The sequence below is a fragment of the Beta vulgaris genome, chromosome 3, assembly GCF_026745355.1.
Source record: "Beta vulgaris subsp. vulgaris cultivar EL10 chromosome 3, EL10.2, whole genome shotgun sequence".
Classification (NCBI taxonomy): domain Eukaryota; kingdom Viridiplantae; phylum Streptophyta; class Magnoliopsida; order Caryophyllales; family Amaranthaceae; genus Beta; species Beta vulgaris.
This window is the reverse complement of record NC_079204.1, coordinates 53,777,920-53,794,047: the sequence shown is the minus strand read 5'-3', so window position 1 is coordinate 53,794,047 and position 16,128 is coordinate 53,777,920. Positions and strand designations below refer to the sequence as shown.

The 16,128-nt window shown below is 35.7% G+C and overlaps 3 protein-coding genes across 5 annotated transcripts; 2 read left to right on the top strand and 1 right to left on the bottom strand.

Moving 5' to 3' along the window:
* Positions 1-425: 425 nt before the first annotated feature.
* Positions 426-3,716, bottom strand: LOC104889515 (hypothetical protein). 3 transcript variants are annotated; one of them, XM_019248256.3, is made up of 5 exons: positions 3,522-3,716; positions 3,139-3,280; positions 1,274-1,460; positions 1,115-1,160; positions 426-962 (listed from the first exon to the last, which is right to left on the bottom strand). In XM_019248256.3, the coding sequence occupies exons 3-5, from the start codon at positions 1,442-1,444 to the stop codon at positions 916-918; spliced, it is 264 nt and encodes an 87-aa protein (XP_019103801.1). In that variant the 5' UTR covers positions 1,445-1,460; positions 3,139-3,280; positions 3,522-3,716; the 3' UTR covers positions 426-915. The 3 variants fall into 3 exon arrangements, with proteins under 3 accessions (XP_019103801.1, XP_010673055.1, XP_010673056.1); XM_010674753.4 differs by having other exon boundaries at positions 3,139-3,268; XM_010674754.4 differs by having other exon boundaries at positions 3,139-3,268; positions 3,527-3,716.
* An 8,219-nt stretch (positions 3,717-11,935) lies between these two features.
* LOC130590851 (uncharacterized) lies at positions 11,936-14,503 on the top strand. Its single transcript, XM_057393434.1, has 3 exons — positions 11,936-11,946; positions 12,058-13,067; positions 13,323-14,503. The coding sequence occupies exons 1-3, from the start codon at positions 11,936-11,938 to the stop codon at positions 14,501-14,503; spliced, it is 2,202 nt and encodes a 733-aa protein (XP_057249417.1).
* Positions 14,500-15,066, top strand: LOC130590850 (uncharacterized). The gene has a single exon (XM_057393433.1). The coding sequence runs from the start codon at positions 14,500-14,502 to the stop codon at positions 15,064-15,066; it is 567 nt and encodes a 188-aa protein (XP_057249416.1).
* Positions 15,067-16,128: the final 1,062 nt, after the last annotated feature.

Here is a 16,128-nt window from a genome sequence, read left to right as displayed (position 1 = left end):
TTATCACATGCAGGAAGAGAGGTCTTGATTAAAGCAATTGCACAAGCTATCCCTACATATGCAATGCAATGTTTTACTATTCCGTTGAGCATATTGAATGATGTATAGAGTATGTATAGAATTTTTTTTATTATTTTTTTTGGGGGGGGGGGGGAGGGAATAGAAGAATGAAAAGAAGATGGCGTGGATAGCGTGGTATAAGTTGTATGAGTCAAAAAAGAATGATGACTTGAGTATGAGAAATCTCCCCACTTCTAAGCTTGGAGAATTATCAAATACTCAAATTTTTTGATGGCAAGGTTGAAAACAAGTATTTTCCACATGGACGTGAAGGTGAGTTCAATGGCAAGCTTTACTTGGAGACCCATATTGTCAGCAAAGGGTCTACTTCGAAGAGGTCTTAAGAAGGTGGTTGGTGAGGGAAATAAATAAAACCTATCAGTGTTGTCTAGTTTTTACCAACACCTTGGAAATATATAGCCACAAAAATAATTACAATTGATTTCCTTTAATGTGTACTACCACAATAACTTTTCATATATTGTAAGATATTACTCTACCTAAACCGCGAGGAAAAAAACTCTATCTACCCAATGGGTCAACAACCTACTAGAGATAGGATTAAATAAATAGTAAAATCCAACTCATCAATTTTAACAATTTTTTGATTCTCTATTTCTAGTGGGTTAACTACCCACCGGGTAGATGTAACACTGTCCAACTGCGAGCTAAGTATGCCACCTTTCCCAAATTACAAGAGCAGATTACTGCCGTTCATTCCAATAGAACCATCATGCCCGAAAGTCTTGCTCAGCATCATAGTTTTTTTTTTTTTGACAAGCTTGAGGTCCTCAAACAGCAAGCCAATGTGCATTGCTGCTTCTATCAACAATCTACTCCGCCGCAACACGATTGTTACTTCCCACGCTTCTTTTCGTTGCATGCCTTCAGAGCTTGAACCTCTACACATTTGTCAAAACAACAGGAACTTGAACACCCATAAACTGACATAACTTCGTAAAGGAATGAAAGGGTAAGCCAGTTTAATTCAAAAGATGACAAGGGTAATCCAAACCAATAAAGGAAACAATGAGAGGAAAAATAGAAAGCATACCCTTTTGGCATGATTTCCAGTTTCTATCAGTTTTTATTAGACAATCCTGCAGGTATGTTCAGTTAATATATTTTCTTGAACTTAAAAAGGAAAAAAGTTCTATAACTATTATTCCTAGAACACTGAGGCAGTAATATAGTAGCATACTGCCAAATGTACCTGTAAGGATAAGTAAAGGGAAGAGCAATCTCCGAGTTGCTTCACATTCTCGTCCTCCTCATCAGCATCATCCTGATGAACTGGTTGTGGTGGCTGCTGAGATGATAAGAATGATGATTGATGAGATGTCATGGTCTCATCGTGTAACTTTGCTTCTGTGTTCGGCTTCATCTTGTGAAAGAAGATCCTTCACTCAAGAAAAATTACCAGATATAAATTTCCAGGAGTCAAAATCAACAAGGAGAACCAATTTCATTTCACAGTAAGAGATAATTCAGCACAAAAGTGGAGCATAGATATTGAAAAACTGAAAAGGTGTGCTACATGTCAAAATAATTGGCAAACCGCAAAAAAAGGGAACTTTCTAGTACAATTACAACGAGTCAAAGAAACATCCAGTATATACATCTTCTCTTTCTGTCAGCAGAGAAAACGAAGAGTAAGGTAGAGGGAGGATTTAAATTCCAAAGATCCTTAGCACCATTACAGGGATAAATAGATGAGAAAGAGAAATAAAAGCGTAGCAAGGAAAATGAAGACTCAGTTGCTTGGTGCTAGCAAACGAAGTAACATAAAAAATTTGTCAGTGAGAATGTAGCCCACGATACTACATAAATCTATCTCAAGTGAAGGACATATAAGTGGAGTCATAAGCTTTTCTTAAGCCAACCTTCATAACCACCAGGAGAAAATATACCTTTCCTATTGTATTTCTTTACCAACCAATGAGCCATACGAACATAATCACCAATTATTCAACCCTTCATGAAAGCTGATAACACCACATCAATTATCCCAGGTATCACCAATTAGTTCTTCTTTTCTAAGTTCAAACAACCCCAACCCCTTCCCCTCCTTTTCTCCTTTCTTGTTAATCATGTCGCATCTCACACATGGACTCTTCAAACACGTCTTTGAAGACAGAGGAGCGAAAGAACATATACAACTTAATTTTACACTTTTCATATCTATTTCAAGTACATCAAGGTATCCAATGATTATCATACCTTATGTCATGTCATGAGTTGTGTCGGAAGAGATGCATATTCAGTTATACCTTATAGGTAGTTGGATAAATAAGAACATCTATACTATTCAGAAAATATCTTATATAGTCTTTCTAATCTACCCCTCCACCATACGTTTATTAATGACCCCTCTAATGCATCCAATAACACTAACACGGTAACACCCATTAACAATTACCTTAAATTAAAATTCAAGCTATTTCAATTACCCAGTTCGCATAGAAGCCATCATTATTAATTAGAAGGATACTAACACCATATGATTTAGGAAAATTAGAAACTTACTAACACGGTAACACCCATTAACAATTATCTTAAATTAAAAAGAGCTTTTAGACTCAATAAGCTAATTGAAATCTCTTTTTACCAAATACTCAAATTAGAGGATTAAATCCTCTAATAAGTTCGGAATTACAACCGATAAATACGAGAATAATTTCTTAAATTTCAAGAAGAAAAACTAAAAAAATCATTCGACGAGTTTAAGCAAATTCACAAACTTTTCATCCTTCATTCACAAAGTCAATTCAACATCACTAAATTATACTCTAAATCTCTAATTTCTAATAATGAATAATTCAATTCAACAAAGTAAACTTCAATAACCAATAACATTACCCAAAATCCAAATTAAACTTCAATAACAATAGCAAATCCACCCAACAAAGTTGAAACTTGAAAAAGTCTCAATTAATCTCATGGCAAGCAATAATTTCAATTCATTCAAGCATTTCATTAATTTAATTCGTAAATAACCATCTATTCAAACATTACTTGATTACTAATTACTAAATGAATCGGTAAATGAAAGTTTAAGCAAAGAAATTAGTCAATTACCTAAATTCGAAAGTAGAGAAGAATCAAAGACAGAAGAGGAGACTCTGGCTCCGCGGCCGGTGGCTCTGGCTCCGACAGTCCGTGCGAGTATGCGCAGCCGGCGTGAAAAGTGCATGCGCAAAATCCGCCCCTGTTAATGTAGCTGAACTCTGCTGAATACTTGATTAACTAATTCAAATAACTCAAAATTTGACAAAAGAACTCATGAATGAATGAATTAAATCTGAATAATAAACTTAATATTTAGGCCAATTGCATGCGCAGCTCGAATGGATTAGCTAGCTAATAAAATCCAATCATTGAAAGTAATTCGAGTTAAAAGAATTCAATGAAACAACATAAGTAGAGAGAAAGAAAGGAGATGAAGAGGTGAAGTGTGGAACCTCACAACGACAACGGTGCAGCAGAAGAAGACTGACAACAACAACAACAACAACAACAACACCCCTACCCAGAGCAGCCCACAGAGAGGATTTCACGGTGATGGAGAGAGAGATAGGGAAAATTGAGGGTTTTGGGGAAATGAAAATCACGGGAGAGAGGAGGTCAGATTGGGGGTTGGTCTTATTTTCTTTTCCTTCTATTTTACTAAGGGGCGTTTGGTTGACAAAGGAGAAAGGGTGAGGGTTTAAGAAACGGAAACAAGAAGAATGGAAAGGCAAATCCTTCGATTTACTATGTTATTTGTTATAAATATCTAAGAAAAACTTTAATATATCACCACCTCTCCCCCTCCACCACTACCATCACATTTTTACTTCAAAATAAAATCACTTTGTTGCCATCCCCACCCCTTCTTTCGGCGCCGCCTCGCCCGACCACCTTCTTCTTTTGGCGTTGTTGCCCCTACCCCCTTCTCCTTCTTTCGGTGTCGTTGCCCCACCCTTTCCCTTGTTTCGCGTTTGATTTTGGTTTAGGGTAATGGGTGGCTTTTCGGGTTTGGTAATGGTAGTGGGTTTTCGAGAATATGGGTGGATTTTTGGGTGCGGTGGTGGTGTTTTCGGGAATTGGGGTAGGTTTTCGGGTTTGGGGTGGGTGTTTGGGTGTGGGGGTAGGAGAATCTCCGGCAGGTGGTTGGCGTGGGGCTGGTGTCGGCAGTGGGCGTGGTTTTGGTGGTGAGGGTGGCGATGAGAGGTGGTGTCGGTGGCTGGGGGTAGTGGGGCGGTGGTTGGTGTGGTGGTTTAGTGGTTGGGGTAGTTGTTCTAGTGGTTGTTCTAGTGGTTGGGGTGGTGGTCAATCATTAGTCAAAGTGGCCATGGAGTAGAGGAGGGAAATGGTAAGTGAAATATTGGGGGGTGTGGGTAATGGAAGTAGAGGAGTTTGGGGAAAAGGGAAGGGTAAAGGAAATGATTAAAATGTGCTAACAAACAACAGGTAAGGGAATCAACCTATTTGTTTCCCTTACCCTTTCCTAAAAACCCTAAACCAAATGCCCCCTAAAATCTTTACAATCCGACTTGTGTGGATTCAGTTCACGTTAACATTAGTATATATATAAAAGAATCATACTTGTGTGGATTCAGTTCACGTTAACATTAGTATATATATAAACGAATCATACTTATGTGGGATACTCTTAAATTTGACTCAATGTGTGATTTCATAATATCAATTTTATATATTTTTTATTAATAAAGAAATGAAGACCTTGCAAAAAAAGAAACAAGCACGGTATTATATGACGAAGGGGTGTAACTATATTAATCAAACTTGCTTAGTGAAGGCGGTGGGGAACTCACCTTATAACTTTGAGGTGGCAAGTTCGAATCCCACTAGCTACAACTTGTGTTTGGAAGTAAGGATTCCCTTATATCACCTCTGTTCTCAAGTATTGACTTGCGTAGCTCGCTGACTGACCTGCGAGAGCCGGAGAGGTGTTGGTCCAGTAGAGTCTTTCTTCTTACCACGAGGTCTTCCGGTGCTGTGAGAGCCTAAAAAAACATATAACTATATTTAATTGAACTCTAAATTGTTCAAACTCATTACATAAATGTAATAATATACTTAAGCTGGCAAATTTTTCACTATATACCACTGACAAATTTTTTTAGCACCATACAAGTTTCAGAATTTACCGTACACCCTCCACTTTTCAGAAAATACACAACATGTCTTTAATAACTAACGACCATTAACTCCCTTAGTCGTTCAACCCTAATCAACCAAATAACCTTTAATTATACATCCCCTATTCTATTTCCCTAATATAATTAACTACAATTTCCCCCCGGCCTCTCGCCTCTTGTAAAATATTGTTAATGACAAAACTTGAATTTCTCATTGAGCCATCTCAACATATATATACAAGAGTTGAAGGAATTCGATGAGGAAAAGGAAACTTAACTAAACATGGAGAATAATCCTAACTAAAATCGATCTTTAACAAAGAGTTTTATGTTATCCCAAACACCCTCCCTCAAGTTGGAGCATGGGTGGGTTCCACAATGCCCAACTTGGGCAACAAATAATCAAACTGAGACTTGCCAAGAGCTTTAGTAAATATATTAGCTAACTGTGCCTTAGTATACACACAACAGGGCAAAATGAATCCTTCAGTGTATTTTCTCAAAAATTCTACTAGCTCTATAATGACATGCACCATAAGATGAAACATGTCTATAAGCAGCCCATAAATCACAATGTATTTTCTCAAAAATTATACTAGCTCTATAATCACTTAAAGGAAACTTGTCTCTAGGATGTTGAGCATGAAAACAAATTTCACACCCTTTATATAAATTACTCTTATAACCACAAAGAGGAGGAAGTAACTCAACCACACGTTCCGAAGGGTGCCCCATACACCTATGCCAAAGGTCAAAATATAAGGTAACAACATGAAGAAAAACAGGTGTCATAGGTGCATCTAGGGGTGTAAGTCAATTGGTTAAAAACCGAAAACCGAACCAAATCAAACCGAATTAATAATTCGGTTTGGTTTTTTTGAAAATCGGTTTGGTTTGGACTGGAAAAAATTTATTTTTTTGGTTTTCGGTTTGGTTTGGTTTTTATTTTGAAAAACCGGAAAAACCAAACCGAATTGTGCATGTACCATGGGTCTTTAATGTTTTAATTATAAAAGCCCATTTTCTGTCAGCCAGCTCAGCCCAACTAGTGAGCACTTCTTCCTCTTCACAACTAGAGAAAACCCCAACTTTTCTCTCTCTCTTCCTAGCCGTTTGTTTGTGTCCTTTCAGCTCCCATTCCCCTCTTTCTCTCCTGAGCAAATTCCCAGAATAGATGAGGTAAAAGAAATAAAAGCAAAGCATGAGCGTAGGTTTTACTTTCATTTTCTAAACACAATGAATAACTTCATAAGCAATTTCCAAGTTAACTGTCACTAAATAGATCCAGGAGGAAGGAGAATGCCCATCATAATCTCTCGATCTAAGCTATGACAATTTTCAATGGAAAGAAGAAATGATGAATATCAAGTGTTTTCTTTATCTTTTTTCATTCTTTTCGTTGCTTTTATTAATTGTGTTCAGTTCTAATACTCCAAATTTACACCTTGCTTGTGATTTTAGGGATTTTTCAGCATTTGCACTTAATTCTCTCGTAGTGCGTGTAATATATGGAAAATAATTGTTCGCCTTATATTAAATTTCGGTTTTTCGGTTTGGTTTGGTTTTTGTCTTGTAATTTTGGTTTGGTTCGGTTTGGTTTGGTTTGGATAGAATTTTGGTTTGGATTTGGACTTGAGATATGAAAACCGAATTAATTTCGGTTTGGTTTGGTTTTGTCCCAAAACCAATCCAAAAATCGAACTTACACCCCTAGGTGCATCCTTGTAGAAGTAATAAAGTTCATCTCGTCTAAGCCCCGTTCCAATCAGCTCCTTCATGCGGGCCTGTGTAGTACACATAGATGAATTGAATTGCACAATACATTGCAGATCAGTAGATAACTGAAAGACAGATAATAAGTTACAAACTAAACTTAGGCACAAAAAGAACATTAGTAAGAGTAAAATGTGTCGAGAGACGAACGAAATCCTTATGAGTAGCAGTAACTAAAGATCCATTAGAAAAGGCAACAAGACAATCGATAACATCCTCAACATCAAATAACCATGGCTTCTCACCAGTAATATGATGAGTAGCCCCTGTATCAATAATCCAATCAATGGGAAATAATATACCATGCATTCGATCATTAGAAATCTTTGCAGAACCAATTGGACTAGTTAAGGCCTTCCACTGTTCAGCCGAAAAGAGGTGAGGAGAAGCGGGTGGGGGTAGGGTCATCCTCGCCTGCCATAGTTAGAGGTGTCGGTTTTTTTTTTTTTTTTTTGTGGTGTGGAGGTTTAGGCTGCAAATCAGAGGCACAATTTGAAATTATGAAGCGTGAAACACATGTGTTAAAGAGACAAAGACCAGTTAGGGTGCGTTCTATTCAACTTATTGGACCTGAACTTATTGGAACTTATCTGAACTGAACTTATTGAACCTGAACTGAACTTATTGGAACTTATTAAACCTGATTGGACCTGATTCAACTTATTGGACCTGATTGAACCTGATTGGAACTTATTAGACCTGATTGAACCTGATTGACCTTATTAGACCTTATTGAAACTTATTGACCCTGATTGAAACTTATTAGACCTTATTGGACCTGATTGAAACTTATTAGACCTTATTGGACCTGATTGAAACTTATTAGACCTTATTGGACCTGATTGAAATTTATTTGACCTTATTAGACAAAAACATTGACCATGAATAACATAAATATTACCACTAATGTAAATACTACCCCTCAAAATTTTTTATGGAATAATTATTATTATAATTCGTCCTTTAAAAAATAATGATTATTAATTATTTCTTATGATAATTAATTTAACAAAAAAATTACTATTTATATATTTGCCTATACATAACTTTCATCACTAATATATCTAATAGTGTTGTTTTAATTTTATAAAACACTAGTAGAAAATCAAAAAATTAATTATTATTATTATTATTATTATTATTATTATTATTATTGTTAACCTTAATTATTTGACCATGATTATAATATTATTCAATAGCAATATGAATAATCAAATAATAGACAATAATACAAGTATAATACTATACATTGTGGTACTTTAATAAAAAATTCTAATAATAACATAATCAGCTAATAGTAATATGAATAATAAAATAATAGACATAATACAAATAAATAATAAAATAATAGACATAATACAAATAAATAATAAAATAATAGACATAATACAAATAAATAATAAAATATATGATCATTGTGGTACTTTAATTGAAATTTTAATAATAACATAATCCGCTAATAGTGATATGAAATTATGAATAACAAAATAGTGGACAATAATACAAATGTTTATTAAACATTGACTATTTGGACCTTATTGGACCTTATTAGACCTGATTGGAACTTATTGGACCTTATTAGACCTGATTGGAACTTATTGCACCTGATTGGAACTTATTGCACCTGATTGGAACTTATTGCACCTGATTGGAATTTATTGGACCTTATTAGACCTTATTGGAACTTATTGCACTTATTAGACCTTATTGCAACTTATCTGAACTTATCTGAACTTATTGGACCTGAAACTTAATTTTTTAAGTTGAACAGAACGCACCCTTATAGGCCGAAGAGAGGAAAAAAATTGAAATTTTGCGGGACATGTTCGAATTTTTGGAGGGAAAACAAAATTTGGGACTTCTGATTTCCAGTTGGACAAGAGGTTTGGACAAGAGGTCAGAAGGAAAAAAAAAATGATGACTGTGTAAAAAAAAAAAAAAACTCTCCTAACAAAGAGCTGCAGGTGGGAGTATTAAAGAACATGGTTGCTAAATGCAACCTCACTTTACTAACACAACCCAGTAAATACCTAAAATATCCTCATAACTCCATTCATCATCTATCAATTTCTGCCTACTTTCTCCTTCTAGCATTTCTTTGACTTTTTTCTAGGGTTGTACCAATTTAATTTCTAAGAATTACTCCATTTTCGAGTGATTTCTCCATAACGACACAACAATTTAGTGATTTCTCTTCTTCCTTCCTCCATTTTTGTGGTTTCAAAATAGCAAACAACAAATTGCGAGTTACAATTTAAAAGGAAACTGCGAAAATTATTGAAAGTTGGAGTTTACTGTTTCGTGCAATCTGCATGAAACATAATAAACAGTTTTGTGCAGATTGAACCAATGCATAATAATCGCCAGACAATGCATAATGACGAAAAAATGAACAACATACATCAGATTGAAATTCGCTTGAATCAAAATTATCGTCCAGTGAATATCATATTAAAATTTGCAAATTAAGTCTTCTATGAAGTTTTTTCCTCTAACAGTTAGAAGGGGGGAGAGAATATTTTTAGAGAGAGAGATTTTTTTAGAAAGAATACGATTATAAAGGTTTTTTTTAGGATGCGTTAGTAAAGTGAGGCTGCATTTAGTAATCCTTTTAAAGAATTGTTGTACTAGAGTAGAATACTCGCCGGCAAACAATAAGAAATAACTTATTGCAAATTTGGAGTGAGGGCTACAAAAGCAATAAGAGGACAAATATTATGTGCCAGGATAAGTGGACGTGAGGTCCAACAAAGCCGAAAAAAAAATTATAGGAAGGATAATTAACCTACGCTCTTGATACCATGTAAAATATTATTAATGACAAAGGTTGAATTTCTCATTGAGCCATGATAACATCTATACCAATATATTAAAAGGCGTTCTTAAAAATGTCTATGTGTCATGTGACAACTAAAAAAATAATTACAATGTATCAAACACGTGACTTTTGAAATGAAAAATGAGATATTAACCATTGATCCAACATAACATCATTATTTAGTATTTCAAAATAAAATATAAGAAAATCTTGTAATTATGTCTCATTAAAAGACTTACATAAGTAATTAGATACCTAACACATTAATGGTAATGATAATAGACTATTCTAGAGATAAACTCTTATCCCAATTTCTTGTATTTTTCAAATTATGACATCAATTTTTTTCTCACAAGACAATAATTTACGAAAAGAAATAATTCGGGACATCGCCTGGGACACTCACTAGTATATACTACCATCGTCCCAATTTATTTGCTACATTTACTTTTTCACACTTTTCAAGATAGAATTTTACAAACTAATTTCTCAAATTTGGTATATGAAAAAATTACAAAAATTATATATTTGAGAAAAAATCTCGCATGAATATGTTTACCATTACGTATATAAATTTAAAGACAGTCAAAGTGGCAAAATGAATAATGCTCAAAGTCAATATGTAGCAACTAATTTGGGACAAAGGGAGTATACAAGAGTTGAAGTAATAAGATGAGGAAAAGGAAATCTAACTAAACATAGAGAATAAATCTTAACTAAAATCGATTTTTAACAAAGAATCCTATGTTATTCCCAACACCTCTTGAGGCTTGACACTTCCCACCACCAGTCCACCACCCTACACTCTCTCCTCTCACCATCACCAAGTGCTGGAAACACAAAAATAGCAGGTTTTTGGTATATGAGCTTTACCTACTTCACTTTATTGGTTTGCTGCTCCATTTTTATCTATGAAAGTGCATGATTAATAGTCAAATAAAATGTTTCTCCTATGATCATCAGTTGATACACAATTGCACGCGCATTTCTACATCTAGATAAACATAAACTACTTTGGCGAATTGGTGCCAGTCATTCTTAGAACTGTACAACTCGGTGGAAAAAACCCACTAATGACGTTGACACTTGTTCAGTTACAACTTACAACATCCAACTCAATAGCATACTACACACTACTACAGCAATGTAGTATTAAGAATATCTTATTATTTTGTGAAGGTATATTTAAATTCACAATAGTTGTTTTTTTTTATACAAAAAAAAACTTAAACTTGACCCTTAAACTGGAGCCAACCTAAAACATTCTTACGGCTAATAAAAGAGCAATCAATACAATAGTGAGAGAACCAATACAACAAGGAAGGATAGTCGTGCGTCTTCCTAGTCATAAGGTCCGTTGCACGATTAGCTTCGCATAAACAATGATTTGCAATAGTTCGTGAGTAATAAAAAACTTCACATTAGTTTAAGAAGTGTAGATAAATAGAAATATTTGCTAAAAAAAGCCTTTTAAGAGTTCAATTTTTGCAAAAAAAAACTTTTTAAAGCATTCTTTGCAAACAAAAACCACAAACTTAGGACTCGTTCGATATTACCGTGGTTTTCTTTTTTTGGATTTTTGATTTTCAAAGTCATATGATATATGTCCTATAATGAATAAAAAAATTAGTCAAATTTATTGGGAACATGATGATTTTGAAAACTGACAACTAAAAAGTGAAAACCACTATTTCTGGTTTCTAGTTTTCAAAAAAACTAAAAACTGAATACAAAAAAATAACGAACGACCCCTTAATTTTCTTTGCAAGATGAAACCTAATAATCTCATTTTCCAGTGTGATTTTGAGATGCATAAGAGTGACCTTTCTATCTTCATTTAACCCCCTATCTCTATTAAATGTTGCACCACCCTTATGCTTCTCAAACATCACACCGAAAAATGGAATAGGTTTCATCTTGCAAAAAAAAAAATTAAGTTTGATTTTTTTAGTAAAGAATGCTTTTAAAGGTTTTTTTTTCACAAAATTGAATTTTTAAAAGATTTTTATTGGTAAATTTTCCCAATAAATATGCATTTATCCCTAGTTAAGTATTCTGAGTACAGATAATTAATACAATATCAAATCATGCTATATTTCTGTATAAGCCAATTATTGGAAGAAGCATATCTATTTTCACAATGAAGAAATGGTGAATGTTCTACTCTGTAGGACAGGATTCCATGCATTTCAACGTGAAATTATTTCATTAATAATTGTCATTCTAAAATTGTAAGCTTTTCGTCTTTTAGTGAAAGAATAGGAATACTGCCTATTTCCATCATAAGGCGTCTCAGCGGAAAAAGAGGAACTATATTCATGGCGTCAAGGATAAAGATGGTGTGTGGCAAACGGAGCAAGAGAATATTGAGAGGGAGGTGGATCGATATTTTGACACGATTTTTACCTCGTCTGATCCTTCTAGAGATAATCTGCAAGAAGTTTTAAAGTATGTGAGGCCTTCTGTGACCCAGGAATACAATGACATTTTGATTCGCCCATACACAAAAGAGGAGATTTATGCTGCATTGAGTGATATGCACCCTTGTAAGGCTCCTGGGCCTGATGGGATGCATGCTATTTTTTATCAGAGGTTCTGGCATATTATTGGTGACGAGGTATTTACTTATATTAGCACTATTTTACATAACTTTTCTTGCCCAGGAGATGTTAATTGTACTAATATTGCTCTTATTCCTAAAGTTAAATCTCCTACTCTTGTCTCTGAATTTCGGCCTATCAGTTTATGTAATGTATTGTACAAAATAGCTTCTAAAGCTCTTGTTCTGAGGCTCAAACAATTCCTCCCTGTAATTGTAACTGAGAATCAAAGTGCTTTTGTCCCTGGACGAATGATTTCGGACAACTCTCTCATTGCTCTGGAGATTTTTCATACTATGAAAAGGAGGAATAACAGCAGGAAAGGCTTGATTGCGATGAAACTTGACATGAGTAAAGCTTACGACAGAGTGGAGTGGGGTTTTCTCAGGAAGCTTCTGCTGACAATGGGTTTTGATGGAAGATGGGTTAATTTGGTGATGAGTTGTGTCTCAACTGTATCGTATTCCTTTGTTATTAACGGACGAGTATGTGGTTCGGTGACTCCCTCCAGAGGATTGCGCCAGGGTGATCCTTTATCGCCGTTCCTGTTTATCTTGGTTGCTGATGCTTTTTCTCAGATGATTCAACAAAAGGTGGCTACGAAAGAAATTCATGGTGCGAGAGCAAGCCGGAATGGTCCAGAAATCTCTCACCTTCTTTTTGCAGATGACAGTCTTCTCTTTACAAGGGCTACCCGACAGGAATGCTTGACAATAGTTGATATTCTCAACAAATATGAAGCGGCATCCGGGCAGAAAATTAATTATGAAAAGTCGGAAGTATCCTTCAGTAAAGGCGTAAGCTGCGGAAAAAAAGAAGAATTGATTAATCTTCTCCATATGAGGCATGTTGACAGACACCAGAAGTATCTTGGTATTCCGTCTCTCTGTGGGAGATCTAAGAAAGTGCTTTTTCGGGAACTTTTAGATAGAATGTGGAAGAAATTGAGGGGTTGGAAAGAAAAGTTGTTGTCCCGAGCTGGGAAAGAGGTTCTTATCAAGGCTGTTATCCAAGCCTTGCCTACATATCTGATGGGAGTCTACAAGCTTCCTGTTGCTGTTATACAAGAAATCCATTCTGCTATGGCTCGATTTTGGTGGGGAGGGCGAGGGGATGAACGGAAAATGCATTGGCTAAGTTGGGAGAAAATGTGTAAACCTAAATGTATGGGAGGTTTGGGATTCAAGGACCTTGCGGTTTTCAATGATGCTTTGTTGGGTAAACAAGTTTGGCGTTTATTACATTACAAGAAGTCCCTTTTGAGCAGGGTGATGAGTGCCAAGTATTATCCTCATGGTGATGTTTGTCAAGCAAGGTTAGGATATTCTTCTAGCTATTCGTGGCGGAGTATTTGGGGTGCGAAGAGCTTGGTAATGGAGGGTCTGATTTGGAGGGTGGGAGATGGTATGAAAATTGACATATGGAGTGCACCATGGGTGGGCGACGAAGAAGGTAGATTTATAAAGAGTGCTCGAGTGGAGGGACTAGAAGTGGTAGGAGATTTACTGGATGTCGAAAGAAGGGAGTGGAATACGGAACTTATTGACAGATATTTCAATGAACGTGACCAACATTGTATTATGGCGATCCCTCTAAGCGCTAGATGGTTACAAGACGAATTAACTTGGGCGTACTCTAAGGATGGTACTTATTCGGTGAAAACCGCTTACATGTTGGGTAAAGGTGGGAACCTGGATGATTTTCACAGAGTGTGGAACATTTTGTGGAACTTAAATGTGTCGCCTAAGGTTCGTCATTTCATGTGGCGCGCTTGCACAAGCTCACTCCCGGTAAGGGAAGTGCTTAAGCGACGTCACCTCGTCGAAGAAGCTATTTGCCCCTGTTGTGCTAGAGAGGATGAGACGCAATCACATCTATTTTATAGCTGCTCGATGTCGCTGAAGTTGTGGGAAGAGCTGGGTTGTTATATGTTATTGCAAGGGGTGGAAGATGAAGCCATGTGTGATACGCTCGTCAGATGGAGTGAGATGGATGCAAATGTGGTTCAAAAGGGCTGTTATATCCTTTGGAATGTTTGGGTGAAAGAAACAAGAAAGTGTTTGAGAATACTAGCCACCCCGCTACTGTTGTGTGCCAGAGAATCATGAGACAAGTAGATGAATTTAATTGCTATGCTGTGAAGATTTACGGTGGAATGCGATCCATCACGACTCCGAGCCCATCCCGATGGTATGCCCCTCCTGCTGGAGCTATCAAATTGAACACAGATGCCAGCTTGGCCGATGAAGGTTGGGTGGGACTTGGCGTGGTAGCCCGCGATTCGGAAGGTAAGGTGTGCTTTGCTGCAGCTAGACGTGTGCGCGCCTTCTGGCCTCCCGAGGTAGCTGAATGTAAGGCCATTTATATGGCAACCCGCTTGGCCAAAGCTCATGGGTATAGGGATGTGATTTTCGAGTCCGACTCTCTAGTAGCTACGAAAAGATTGACAAAAGCAGCAATTTTCTTATCAGACTTGGATGCAATACTTGGGGACATTCTTTCTATGTGTAATGCCTTTTCTTCTGTTTCTTTTTCTCATGTTAGAAGGGATGGGAATTCTGTTGCCCATAACCTTGCTAGAGTAGTGCCGTTTGGTGTTGAGCAGTGTTGGGAGCGTCATTGCCCTAGTGTTGTCACACCTTATGTATTTATGGACACTTTGTCCCTTTGATTAATGCACTTCTCTTTCCCCTCAAAAAAAAATAAAATAAAAATAAAAGCGACTTCCACCCACACTCGTATACTAATAATAGTATCACCAAAAATGTGTTATTTTGTCTTGTAGACTTGTAGTGCACTATGTTAGGAACCTGCAGGGGTGAAAGACCGAAAGTTATTTGGATAAGAATTTAAATCAAATTCAATTCAAATCGAATTAATAGTTCGAATTGGACTTAAACTATGTTCGGATTAGATTTGGATTGGTTTGGACTCAAACTCTAATTGGTTTAGATTTGGATTAAAAATTCAAAATTCAAATTTTGTTTAGATCAAATTAAGATCGGATGCAAATTGTCTATTCCTGAACATCTGCTTCAAATTTTTTTATATTCGACGCAAATAAAGAGATACAAATTATCATTTTTCCAAGTAGTGAACTTAAGTCTTTATTGGAAGTATTCGCACACCCAAAATGGACAAATACTTGATTATTTGCCTATTGAACTCATAAACTAGACAGCCTTCTAGGAGACCATTATAAAATATAAAATTAACCAAAACCCCATTTCCTAATCATACATTATGATACATATCAAAGTAGAGAATTCTTTCTTTCCAAGAAGTCATGTTTATACCTTAATAACACTGCTACAATACTTACGTAACCGTTGTAACTTAATTTTTATGGGAAGTCTTATTTTATGGGAAGTAAATTCTCGTGTCTATTTCATAAGACGTAGTTTTGGGTGTTTGGTTGAGTATAGGAATTTGTAGGGGTGGCTGTTGAAGATTAATCTAGAAAATTCTAGGTGAGTGATGTAAATTCTAAGAAAATATCTAATGTATTCTAGAGAAATTTTGTATTAAGTGGAAAAATTAAGTGATGTATCTAGATATATCTTGTTAAAATTCTAAGTTAGAAGAATGATGTGGAAAAGTCTAGAGATATCAAATTGTAGTTATATCTAGAGATATTTGTAGGTAGAAGTATCTAGCATTAGATTATTATAGAAAATTCTAGAGTTAAGTATATGTAACTAGTATAAATATGTAATATTTGTATGAGATGAAA